The sequence below is a fragment of the Setaria italica genome, chromosome IX, assembly GCF_000263155.2.
Source record: "Setaria italica strain Yugu1 chromosome IX, Setaria_italica_v2.0, whole genome shotgun sequence".
NCBI classification, from domain to species: domain Eukaryota; kingdom Viridiplantae; phylum Streptophyta; class Magnoliopsida; order Poales; family Poaceae; genus Setaria; species Setaria italica.
Window position 1 is genome coordinate 52,161,458 of NC_028458.1, and position 13,333 is coordinate 52,174,790.

General features: G+C 45.4%; 1 protein-coding gene across 1 annotated transcript; it reads left to right on the forward strand.

Annotated features, from left to right (window-relative positions):
* The first annotated feature begins 698 nt into the window (after positions 1 to 698).
* Positions 699 to 6,443, forward strand: LOC101775806 (inositol-tetrakisphosphate 1-kinase 2). The gene is made up of 10 exons (XM_004985060.3): positions 699 to 1,171; positions 2,710 to 2,791; positions 3,007 to 3,039; positions 3,264 to 3,384; positions 3,937 to 4,029; positions 4,635 to 4,754; positions 4,862 to 5,038; positions 5,301 to 5,356; positions 5,437 to 5,521; positions 6,040 to 6,443. The coding sequence occupies exons 1-10, from the start codon at positions 972 to 974 to the stop codon at positions 6,132 to 6,134; spliced, it is 1,062 nt and encodes a 353-aa protein (XP_004985117.1). The 5' UTR covers positions 699 to 971; the 3' UTR covers positions 6,135 to 6,443.
* The last annotated feature ends 6,890 nt before the right edge of the window (positions 6,444 to 13,333 follow it).

Below are 13,333 nucleotides of genomic sequence, written 5' to 3' on the forward strand. Positions count from 1 at the left end.
GGATTAGAGTATAAGAACTCTTGTAACTTTTGGTTGTATATATTCATGATGTGAATATAGTAGGTCGGATTTTATTTTTATCTAAAAATCTCATTGACATATGATTTGATTGTTCTGAATAAGTACATACTTTAATGCCATCCCTCCCACTCTACGTTGGGTTGTGGGGTGCATCACTTGTTTTCGTATTTGCCATATTACTATTCATGCTACCTATGCACAATCGCCAGTAAAAAGCTAACTGGTCAACCCAACAACTTATTGGCACCATATCGATACTTTATATTGTAGCTACATAAGGCTCCAATTATATCCTCTTAAATCTTAACATGCCTTGATTTGTCATTATCCAGTCGTCATTTGATGCTGGCATCCATATCCTGTTATACCCTCTTTTGCTAGACCACGGTAATCTAGATTAGAGTTGTGAAGGTAGGACAATGGACGAGAGCGTTACGAAATAGGTAGTGAAGATGCGAAATATCAAATTCTCCACTAATTTCTCATCTAACATCCGTAAAATAGTTATTTTTTGTGAGCTAAAAAGAACTGTAGGTTTTGTTGGTGCTACACAATTACACAAGCTGTAGCAAGTTGAAATAATCCGGTTGCAGATGACCTTTTTTTGTTTGAAAGGATGGGGCAGGTGAATTGTAGGCGCAGAGAATCACCCATTCTCCCTTCGTCGTCTACAAATACCCGCCCGCTCTCTTCCTCCTCCGTTTTCCACTCGTCTCGCCAATCCGCCATTATTAAGAGCTCCGCGAAGGCCAAAATTTCGCCCACCGAATCCTCGCTGCCAGTGCCGCTCCCCTCGCCTTGCTTGCCACCCCGCTTCAGTTACCTCTCCCGCGCGAAGTACCACCCCAGCTGGACCCCACCCCCACGCCGCAGGCTTAACCGTGACGCTTCCGATTATCTTTCCGCTCCTTGTCCATTTGCGACGAGATTTAGCTTTAAGACCCGCGGGGATGCGCCTGCACGCGGATGTACTGGATCAGATGGAAGGGGAGGGAGAGGAGGGAGCTGCGATGGCCTCGTCGGTGCTGTCGCCGCCGCTCATGGGCGCGGCGGCGGCGGCGGCCACGGCGCCCAGGCTAGTGGTGGGCTACGCCCTCACGAAGAAGAAGGTGAAGAGCTTCCTCCAGCCCAAGCTGCTCCAGCTGGCGAGGTAAAAGCCTGGATCACCGCCCAGAGGGAATGTAGTGACGATTTGAGATTTCTTGCGGGATGCCGAGTGGCGATGGATTTCTAGGGGAATGAGTGATTTTTCGTTAGTATTTGTTGGTCGGGCGGCGAGGAATTCCGCGATTGTTTCGTTTTGTTCTTTTAATAGCCCAAAGAGTTTGGAAGATGTTGCTTTTGGATGAAAATGGTGAAAATTTTGAGGGATGAAGACGATGCATGGTTTGATAAGCAAACTTTCGTTTGTGTCTTCATCCAATGCTGTTCTGCCTAGTTCTTGCTGGCCAGAAGAATTTTGAATGAACAGGGTAATGCGATACCAATTACCAGGAAAGTATTCTGGTGTTGAAAGAATTATAATTTCCGCGGCATGGGGTGGAGGGGAATGCTATTCTATTCCTTGCTGCACTAGTCAAATAGTGATCGAATCGGACCTCCACTGGAGCGCAAAGTTGGCGGGAGCGGCCAGTGAGAGTGGCTTCTGAGTGAAGCATGCTGGGTTAATGATTTACTAGTACTCAGATGCAGCTGGCAAGTGTTTATTTGGAATTCCTATGGCATCAGTAGATATGCCCTATATGTGCATCCCATGTTGAGGGGGTCTCAATAGTCAATAGCTTTATATTATCGTATCAAGTTGGCGGAATGGGCCAAAGCGCGCTAATCCTTGTTGGTTGGTATCTGGGATTCTAATTTGGAATATTCCTGTGGATAAGCACATCACATGGAAAATGACAACTTATTGATGGGAGTGTGTCTGCCGTATTCATTAATACTTTACTTGCTCAATCGCTAGATTTGATGGCAACATGGGCCGCCAACAAACAATCTTTTCATGTTAGTTCTCTGGATTAAGAGCCAAGCTGATTCAATTGTTTACTTGTTGATTCATCTGTGACAAAAATTAAGGAACACATGTACACTAATAAAGAAAAACACAATTAAGGAGAATATTTTTATGCACAATAAAGTGTTTTTTTGCTTGAATTGTTTGTCTAATTTGCGATCGTTTGAGTTTCTGATTTCTTGAGATTGTAAGTAACCTAAAAGTAAATGCCCTGTTTCCCTGCATTTTGATATGATGCAATTTGCCCTTGTAAAATGCTTCCCAGGCTATAGACATAAGGAAAGTTGTGGGAAAAGTAAAATAAAATAAATTTGACAAGGAAAATATTTTTCACAAAGTTGAGCAGTTTTCCTTGATAATTTTCGTACCCTCAAACCAATTGAGTTTCTCCTGTAGTCCTTTCTGTAACTTGAACAATAAATGTTCTGATACAATGTAGTTCACTCATGTAACAGTCCTTTCTTTACCCCTGGAGGTACACCCTTCTAACATCCCTTTATGTTTCTGATTTGAGTCTTATGCTGTTGCTAAATTTAAATTGATGGCATACTGCATGAATATTTTCTGTAATATTTTGTGTTTCTAGCTCTGCATGTTGAATTGAATGTTGTGGCTCTTGCCAATATTTTATTTTTCCTCTTGCTGCTTGATGAGTTTCTTATCATGTGCTTTGGCAGGAAGAATGGAATCACTTTTGTATCCATTGATGAGTCTCTTCCCCTCTCAGAACAAGGCCCTTTTGATGTTATTTTGCACAAGGTCAGTCACATCCTATTTTAAACTGTAATAGAAAGAATGCAGCTGCACAGGACCTATATCATCTTATGTTTTGTGGAAGAACCGTTCTTTCTCGTGAACTTTCTGATCCTGGAATAAGGCGAATTGTTCTTAATGCTTCCCAAAAAAAGATCCTCAGAATCTGTGCAGGTTATGTTATTTAACCATCCTGAAAGAGTTCTTGCTTCCTTCTGCAGATTACTAGCAAGGAGTGGCAGCAGGTTCTGGAGGTAAGATCATGCCATATAACTCACTTTGCATGTTTTTTCTTCTTCTATTTTTTCCTTAAAACTGTCCGCTGACACATCTTCGGGAAAGCTGCTGCCAGCATTCTGTTTTGCAATATCAGTTGATCACAAGATTATCATAATTGCTGTACTTTGTTCTTGGCTTGCAAGTCGATATTACCGCTTTGCATAGCTCTGCTAACTTAATTTCTTCCATTTTCTTGTAGGACTATCACGAAGAACATCCAGAAGTTACTGTTCTTGACCCACCTAATGCTATTGAGCATCTGAACAATCGACAATCAATGCTCGAGGAAGTGGCTGATCTGAACCTGTCAAATCTCTATGGTAATATCACACGCAGGTTTAGAAGGAATGATGATACTGTTCATTTAGTTTTTTAATGTTTTCATAGTCTAAGTTAACTTCCATCTGATCATTAAGATATTAACACAATCACCTATCCTGTTCCAACCAAATTATCGTGCAACTGCAATACTAGGAAGGAAGAGACTTTTTCTCATAATAATGGCACATAAAATGTTTGCCATTTAATTTCTTTCAGTAAGGTTTTATTCCATTGATTGTGAACCATGGAATTTCTAATTAAGGTTGCTATTTAGTTCTTTATTCGAACTTATGAATTATCACGGTACTATATTTACTCCTAGCTATTAGAAAAATGGAATGTCTTGGTTGAGTTCCTTCATGTCTACTGTTGGGAGATTTCAAGGACAACTGTCGTTCAAATTGGCAGAAATTTTTTCTTGATTGATCGTAAAGATGTAGCATATTGCTATTCATAAAAGTCTTCCAAAAGTGCATATTTAATTTAAATTTTCAGAGGACATGCTGTGTTAGCATTAAACATGTGATTATATGTGCCTTGAAATATGGCAGGAGAAGTTTGTACCCCACGCCAACTGGTGATCACAAAGGATCCATCCTCCATACCAACAGCTGTATCCATGGCTGGACTAACCTGGCCCTTGGGTAATTGATTCTGATCTTGAAGCTATCAATTATTTGGATAAAGAACATTGGAAAATGCTGTCATCCTGTGAGTAATTTGTTTGAAATAATCAGGTCTGCTCAATTTGGTTTATGCTCTGAGACTTGCATTTTATACTTAATTGATTACAATATTTTATTCTATTTTTCCCCTTATGTTGGTAGATTGGTTCTCTCCTTGTCATTGTGCGGGCTACCGTAGCTAGGCTGCAAAATCATTTCCCATCAAGCTCCATCATTATTGTTTATATATGTGCTTGCTTAGTAGCTTGTGAGCTTCTTTGCTCCAATTTTTCAGTCCACTTGAAATGCACGTGGCACACCTTTGTTTCCTAGATTTGCTGCAGAAGGCAGAATCCCAGAAACCAGAAACAGCAGAATGGGTTGATTCCTTCTTCTCCTTTCTCGCCAAAAACACTTTTGGCTTTGCGGCCATTGTTTCAGCTGCAGATTTTAACTCACTCTGCTGCTGGAGCTTTGTGCTTAAGCTGTTTCCATACTTAAATAACTGGCTACATAGACTTTTTCTTTGCTATCCAGAGCTAATAATGGAAATTGTTTGACTGAAAGTACTTATCCTCTTGCAGTTGCCAAGCCATTGGTTGTTGATGGGACATCTAAAGGCCATGAGCTCTATCTTGCATATGATGAGGCATCCTTGTCAATGCTTCATCCACCGCTGGTTCTACAGGAATTCATAAACCATGGTAGGTTCTGATTTTCTGGTTCCATCTATATTGTTAGTTTCTTTCAGTATCCTGACACTTTGCCCTGAAACAGTAGAAATGTGGGATCTGATTTATTGCCTCTACAGGCGGGATCCTCTTTAAGGTGTATATCATTGGTGAAACGGTAAAGGTTGTCCGCAGATTCTCTCTACCAGATGTTAACGCATATGACTTACTAAACAATGTGGGCGTCTATCGGTTGCCAAGAGTTTCATGTGCTGCAGCAAGTGCGGATGATGCAGAACTTGACCCTCTTATTGCAGGTGGGACTTCTGCAGTGTTGATGTTACCTTTTTCATTAATATAAGCGACTCCTTAATTCAAGATGCAATTTGTCCTTAGAATTGTCAATGCAAATGAGTTGAACAGTCAATATCTCAGTCAGTCATGATTCTGACGTCCAGGACAAAATTTGGTCAACTAGAAAAATAGATTATATAATGTGATTTTCTTGCTGCATATTTTCAATTGCAGCAAATGAACTTTTGGTTACATTACTTAACATGGCTTTCTTGTACATGATAGAGCTTCCTCCAAGGCCACTTCTAGAGAAACTAGGGAGGGAGCTTCGTAGCCGGCTGGTATGAGAGTTCTTGTTTTGAACTGCACATATCTGTTTTATTTGTTTCCTCACTCTGACGTGGGAAAAAAAAACTTGCAGGGCTTGAGATTGTTCAACGTAGATATGATTAGAGAACTTGGAACCAAAGATCGGTACTACATAATTGACATCAACTACTTCCCAGGTGTGGTTACTTTGCTATCCCTGCTATCCCCGCGACCCTGTCATTCATACCTGGCATTTGTCCTCTTCATTTCTGTTGTTCTCTATCTCTGTCCACACAGAAAATGTTCCAGTATGGTATCTTCTGCATGACAAATCTTGTTTTTGTTGGGGCAAAGGTAGCCTAGCTAATTATGTTTAGTTCGTCTCCAGATACAGTTGTTCTTGGCCATAAGGGACCTCATAACAGAAGTATTTTGTGTTGTGAATAAACTCCTCCAAATCGTCATGTGCATGATTTTATGGTCCTTTCTATGATATTGTATGGAGATAGGAATCCTTGCCACTTCAGAAGACGATTCCTTTTCCCATTACCGAAAAATATTGTGGATACAGTTTGCACTTAAAACCACCATGCCGTGCGGTGCTTCATCTCTTAGAAAATACATTAGAAGAACATTGTATTGAATACTAGGACATGGTCATTTCCTTACAATAGTATCTCCTGATGGTATATTCTTGACTTTTTTAACTGCGCAGGTTTTGGGAAAATGCCGGGATATGAGATCATGTTCACCGACTTCTTACTTAGTCTTGCCCAAAGCAAGTACAAAAAGTACTTAAGCGGGACCTGAAGTGCAAGGAAGTTTGCGAAAGAGTGGAGACTGACAAAATGGCATATAATGGTGGCAGCTGTGCTTCCCCACCAATGTACATATTCTGGAGACATAAGCATAAGCCGGAGGCTCCAGGAAGTCGCAGTGTGTGTTCCTTCAAAAGTGGTGGTACATGCTGGGTCCGGAGTAGGAAATAAACAAGGAAATGCTTGGATGCCCTGTGCCCATGTTGTAAGATGTTGCTTACCGAATGAATACCTTCGTCGTGATGGCCTCCTTTAATCGTAATAAGTTGGTGACCGGTTTCTTGGGCCAAGCTTCACCCAATTGCTTGCTGTTGCGCTTCCCGTTATTTCTGAACACTGCAGCATGGTGGTGACTGGGGTTTTATTTGGTTTGTTCAGCAGGGGGTTGGAGGTCTATGGAATAATGGAAGTCAGGATTGAGCTACAAATAGCTGTTGAGAACCAAGCCATTCTCAACTGCTATTGATGATATTGATATGGGCAGATAATCATTTTGGCAGTCCTAATTACATCTTGAGCTTGAATTTTTACCTTCACATGTGCTTTCGAGTGATCGTTGAGGATCTATATGGTATGGTTTCATCAACGACAGCAGTTTGGTATTGAGGCGTCCCTGGAAGCAAAATCCGCAAGGAATGCGCAGCAACAGATTTCGGTGCCATCCCCCATGGCCATGAGACTGAAGCTCTACAAGTCCAAGATACAAATGGTGCCCTTCTGCTACGCCTGGTGAGTGATTGCCGGTGCGTAGCCAGAAATTCGTTTCAGCACTCTTGTTACCGCCCTATGGACCCCCACTGTTGTGTCTTCTGTTGCGCTTGCGCCGGAGATCTGAAACGGGAGCGGACGTGCTTGTTCCTCCTCATTTGCAGCTCTGCTGTTCTACGAGCAGCGAGGGTGCTGGAGGACATTATTTAAAAAGCCCAAAACTGCGGCCTGCATAAAGCTGCGCCGCGAATTCACCCGAAATACGTCATTGCTGATTCGCTAGACGCTAGCGGCGGGGAATGGGGGCGGACGGACGGGCCGCTGCCGGCGCCTGGTGTTTCAGAATTCAGAGGCCACCTGGCCGGCACACGAGGAGAGGCGGTGAGTAGCAAGGGGTTGTTTGGATATGAGGCGCTAGAGGTGTTAAATTTTAACGGTATCACATCGGATGTTCGGATGCTAATTAGGAGAACTAAATATAAGTTAATTATAAAACTAATTGTAGAACCCTGTGTTAAATTCGCGAGACGAATCTATTAAGGGCCTGTTTGGATTGAGGGTGTTAAAGTTTTAATATTTTTTAACACTTTGAGATCCAAACAGATGTGTTAAAACTTAGGTGTTAAAGTTTAACACCCCAAAAACTTTAACACCTCAAGGGGGTGTTAAAACTTGCTAAAGGTGTTAAAAGTGGTCCCCTTCCCACTTTATTCCCTGGTTGCCCCCGCTCTCTCCTCCGCTGCCCCTCTTCTCCCTCCCGCGTCGCGTCCTCTCGCCGGCCATCCCCGCTCGCAGATCCACGGCGCGGCCTCCAATGAGGCCTCCACCGCCCTCTGCAGGCCGTCCACCCGCCGCCCTCGTGGACCTCCACACGCGGGGGCAACACGCGGGGGGCCACCACGGCGATGCCCGCAATCGCCCCGAGCGACACCCGCACCGCGGCGGCGAGGTCCGGTGCGGGCACCCGCTCCACCACGGATTCGAGCACGTCGCCGTAGAGGTCCGCGCCGCTCCTGCGTGGGCGGCGGGCGGCAGCCTTGCGTGGGTGGCCTCGCACGGGCGGCGAGCGGCGGGTTGTCGCGGGCACGGGCGCGGGCGAGGCCGCCGGCCTCGATCTGCACGAGCTGGTGGGGGCGGCGGTGGGGGCGGCGGCGGACGAGCAGGCCTCGGCCTCGGCAGCGGTGGGGGCGGCGGCGGACGAGCAGGCCGGGGGGGATTCGCTTGTGGCGGGGGTGGTGGCTGCGTCGCCGGCCGCCTCAGCGGCGGCAACGACCGGAGGTCTAGGCTCGGCTGCTTCACGAGCACGAGCGGGCGGAGGTCGGGGCTCTGCGGCCGGTACCGGCCCACCTCCACCATCGTCGTGAGCGGGTCGATGTATATCGCGTCGGACGCCGTCGAGCTCGGCGGCGGCGACGACCTCTGGTGCCGCGTGCTGCTCCCAACGTCGCTGGCGACCCTCGCGGCCGCGGCGCCGGCGCGCGCCGGCTTCGCGGCGCGGAGGGCGGCGGCACCGCCCCCGCCTCCCCCGTCGGAGCGCCGCCGCCACAGGAGGAAGCACGAATAGAAGGCCACCGCGAGCACGAATAGAAGAAGAGAGAGGAGGAAGGAGGAGGGAGTGGGGGTATAATTGTCATTTCTAACCTAAGATGTTAAAGTTTAGTAGACCATCCAAACATCCCAATATGTTAAAGTTTAACACCTCATTTGGGTGTTAAACTTTAACACCCCCTTCCCAAACAGGCCCTAAACCTAATTAATTCATCATTAGCAAATGGTTACTGTAGCACCACATTATCAATCATGGACTAATTAGGTTTAATAGATTCGTCTCGCGAATTACATTCCATCTGTGCAATTAATTTTATAATTAATATATATTTAATACTCCTAATTAGCATCTAAACATTCGATGTGACGGGTGCTAAAGTTTAGCAAGTGGAAGAAAACAGGCCCTAAACAAAATTCCGCAGCCGAGCACAGACAAAGGCACAAAAGCGCGGCAACTACCGACTGCGGGCAATCAGGCGGCGGCACGCTGGCACCCAACGACGACGACGCACGAGCAAGCCCGATGATGGATGGATTCGGTCCGGTCAAGCTCGCCCGCCCCCATTTACAAACAGTGTTTAGGTACGCGCACACGTCCCCCACCCTGATCACTGCCCTCATCTGATTTGTTATCCATATCATCCCTGCCCCGGTTCCCCCCACTTCCCCCTCTCCCGAGCCGACACATCCCGACCAGCACCACGTCACCTGCCCGCGGGATAACCCAACTAATCGAACAGCGATCGTTCATCATCGCCCATGATGACATCCCGTTGGTTCCCCGGCCAGCCTTGGTCGGAATTTCCAATCATGATGGCCGCGGCCGAATCGCCGCTCGACGACGCATACGCAGGCGATCCATCTGCACCCCCGGGTGCGGGGCTCCGCTGGGCTCTTTTCTGGTTAGGCCCCGTCGCTTTGCTCCTTGCGTGAGACATGGCGATGCCAGGCTGCTGCTGGTGGTTTGGCTGTATCATTCGCCGTGCCCGCCTGCCTGCCTTCCGGCGCGCCATCATTGGCAGCCTGACAGCTCCGGCGGGGGGCCTTGCCGGAAGCCTTTCCGCTTTCAGTGCCAACGTCAGGGAACCATGGGGATGTCGCTGACCACGCTTTCACCGCTTGATTATATGGTCATGGGCTCGTGCGGTTGTGACCTCTCGGCTTGTGCTTGAAGCCTAGGCAAAGCTGCTGGTCCGGTCTGGGGGACTTCTGGTCACCTGCTTACAACAAATGATAGGTTTCACTTTGATTGGTACGCTGCAGCTGCAAGTGCAGACTGTTCCTGCACGACAAGCTTCATCAGGGATGAGATGACGATCACGAATGGCAGAGTCAGAGGCTTGTCGGACGAGGAGTTGAGAGTCACGGCGTCACGCAAGAACTGAAGTGATTTGCACGGATGATTGGTGGACCGTGACTAATCCCATCCTGTAATCATTATCGCTAGCTCCACGGCCCTCCATCTGTCCTTGTAGGTACAGGGCTTTCAGTGCTGACAGAAATGCCATGAAATTCCACAGCTTTGCTTCGGTGGACACGCGCAGAAGGCAACATGCCAACTTGCTATTTCTTCAGCTATGCGTATGTTCAGTGGACTTGGAACTTTCAGACGATCAGGTGCGATGTGGAAGCAGGTAAAACCATGACCTGATGTCCTGAACTCGAGCTCTCGGCCGCCATGTCTTTGTCGTCCTCCTCTTCCTGTTGCATAAGCACGTATGTCAGTTCTTCAGAAACCAAATTCTGTCCTACTAACTTTACCCAGTCAAAAATTCTTCAAAACACCAAGGCACACATGCTGACATGCTTATCGAACGTATGTATGAATGTTCAGAGAAAATTATCTGATCTCCCTGCTCCCATCTAGATCACTTATTTTATCGCACATCCTTTCGATTCTCTATTCACACATTACGCAATCGAAAACCAGGCCCATCCCAATCAGTGAAGGAGAAGTTTGTCCCTACACCTAATGATCTCCACCTCATCATAACTGGTCAAACGCATAGCCTTTCTAAAAGGGCAACTAGCTAGGGCCTGCTCATTGCGATGCACATCCCATTTGACTTGCGGATGCACCGGATAATGCCTCAATATACTACGGGATCTTGTTCCCGGCTTATGCGTCGTTGCTTTGCGACGATTTCTTTACTGGCCATTGGTTCTGACCTAACAAATTAAGCCCAAACAGTGCAAACAGAAGAGGGTTATCCGTAGCCCCTTTCTGAAGGCCATTTGGCACAATTATATGTCATCAGCGCTTTGCATGACCAAATGATTGGCCTGTTCATTTTGTTATTGGGCTGATGGGGGGAGTGGTTTATCTCAGCCTCTCGAATAGGCCAATTCAACCGGACAGAAAGCAAACAAAAGATCTCGACGTGATCTCTCAGGTTGCTATTATCAATCATTTGCCTGTTTACTTCCCGCAGGACACCAAGAATCTGTGAACAATAAAACAAACTGCTAGGTTTATTCGCACGTCGTGGGCGTGTTTACGCCGCAGCAATATTCAGAAAAGGAGCCAGAAGTGTTGCAAGGTGAACTGAGTACGTCGACTTTTTGCCGCCGGAGGCCGCAGCCGTATCCTCAGGCTTTTCTCTCAGAGGATATTTTGTAGGCCAGAGAGATACTAATGTTGTTTTCTTTTTTCCCCCCTGTGATACACCAGAAATCAGAATTACTTCTTTCTGCTCATCATGCTGTCTGAAAATTATTCGTCGGCATATGATTCGCCGGGGCCCTTGGCTGCGTTTTCGGCAGCACTGCGACTAATCTAGACACTTTGAGCACATGGACAAATCAAACCTGATGCCTTATCGCATGGAATCCTTCTTGAGTTGGGAAGAATGTGGCGATTTCGTTCCCACGCACATGAGTAGATTTCCACAGTGCCTGAGACATTAGCAGATACAATTCACCTTTGTGCCAAATTATGTCATTAGCTCTCTAGTGTGCTTTTGTTTAGTGGGAAACCGAATAGTCGGCAACAACTTGCGGCTAAGATAAGAACCACTCTGAGAAACGTGTGGATCGATCAGAAGCTTGTAGAGAAACACAGATGAGGACAAAATTATCGATATGCTTAGGCGATACGGACAAAACGGATCGGTTGGGAGCCTAGATCAGCCTGCTAAATCAAGAAATAGGGCAAGTTAGGCTGCATAATGTATGCGAGCAAGGTGTACACGTTATGGGTGCTAATAGTTACATATCCTACTGTCTAATGCTTGGATACATCATGGGGTTGGTCTTAACAATCATGAACTGAATTAACAAGAGTCGGATTAGTTGAGGAGCTAGATCACCCTGGTCCAATCCCGAGAACGGACAAACAGAAAGAACAATACTGCATGCGAAAGCATATGCAGCTAGTACAATCGGTACTCGTGCACATAGAAAAAAGTAAAGACCTCACACACAGGCACAGCATTATTGGCGTGCAAATGGTGAAAGAATCATGGAAGACACCCCCAAAAAGTATTCCATTTTCTACTTGATCTAGAAGAGAACAATGGTGAGGTCATTGTTCATTCCCGCACCTTCAATAATTTGAGCTACTAGTCCAATGCAAGATCCCCCACAACACTGGGTACGGTAGCCATAGCCTTATTATTAGCAGTTGCACTGCAGCACACCAACATCTGTCATCTCTGAAGCCTTGCAGGTTATGGCAATTGATCCTACTCCATGGATCAGTGGGCAACTTTGCTAGAACTTGGATCCAATATTCTCTGAATCCGATTAAGTCAATGTACAAATATCACAATCTTTTTTATTGCCTGCTAATCATGCCCTTCTTTGGAGAATAATCATCGGCTAATCATTGAACTGATGATAGATAAACTAATATCACAATTATGGAACTAATATGGGGAAAGCACCTTCAGTACCGGTTCCTAACCCCCCTTTAGTACTGGTTGTGTAACCGGTATTGCTACATCGGTACTAAAGGGTGGGCCTTTAGTACCGGGTCAAATAACCGGTACTAAATTGTATGCCACGTCGCACGTGGCACCCAATTTAGTACCAATTGGTATAAAAAACCGGTACTGAAGGTCTTTTTCTTTTCTGTTTCTTTTCTCATTTTCTTTTCTATTTCTTTATTCTATATTAGTATTTCATATTTGTTTCCTTTACATATACTAGTTCTAATACGCTAATATATATAAAGTTATATTTATCTATAATATTACATTTGATATAATATTATATATATAGACATCTTCTGCATTCACATTTATGAATAATATTATATTGCATCAACACTTGAAGTTCAACATTTAGATCAACTATTCTGAACCCGAGTCCTGAGGTGATGCAGATTTGATCCATCATTATGGAACTCCCTCGCTGGATTTACTACCTCATACAGAAGAAATCCACTGAGTTGTTCTTGAATTGCCCTGATTTTTCTGTCTCGACAAGTTGTTCCTTCATGTCTCTCATATGTGCTATTGGCAAAGATTATTAAATAGTAGATCAATGGGTCTGCACAACTAATTTATTGTTAAGAAATTTGTATACGTACTCTGAATTCGTGGTCGATTATACGCTTGGAACCTACAAAGCCATGGATGAACTCACATACGTAGTATCCACATAAATTATTCCTCAGATTCTGTCTCAACACTATATATATGGCAAAAGAAGTTTATGAAATATTTGTTGTGTTCAAGGAAGTGTCACGAGATGTGGAAATTCAACACATATCGGGAATTCAGGCTTGAAATCAAGTTCCTCAAATTCACCTACGTGGTGTCGACGGAAGTGAGCCCATGCTTTGTTAAGAATGTGTTGACACCAGATTTTGACACGTATGGAATTGGCGTCAAGGAGGAAAGGATTGGCCGATGCGGCAAGTTAAAAGGTCACGATTGGGAATCGGCTGATTGGTACTACAGTAGGAGATCGGCCGATTGGCGTTGCAGTGTT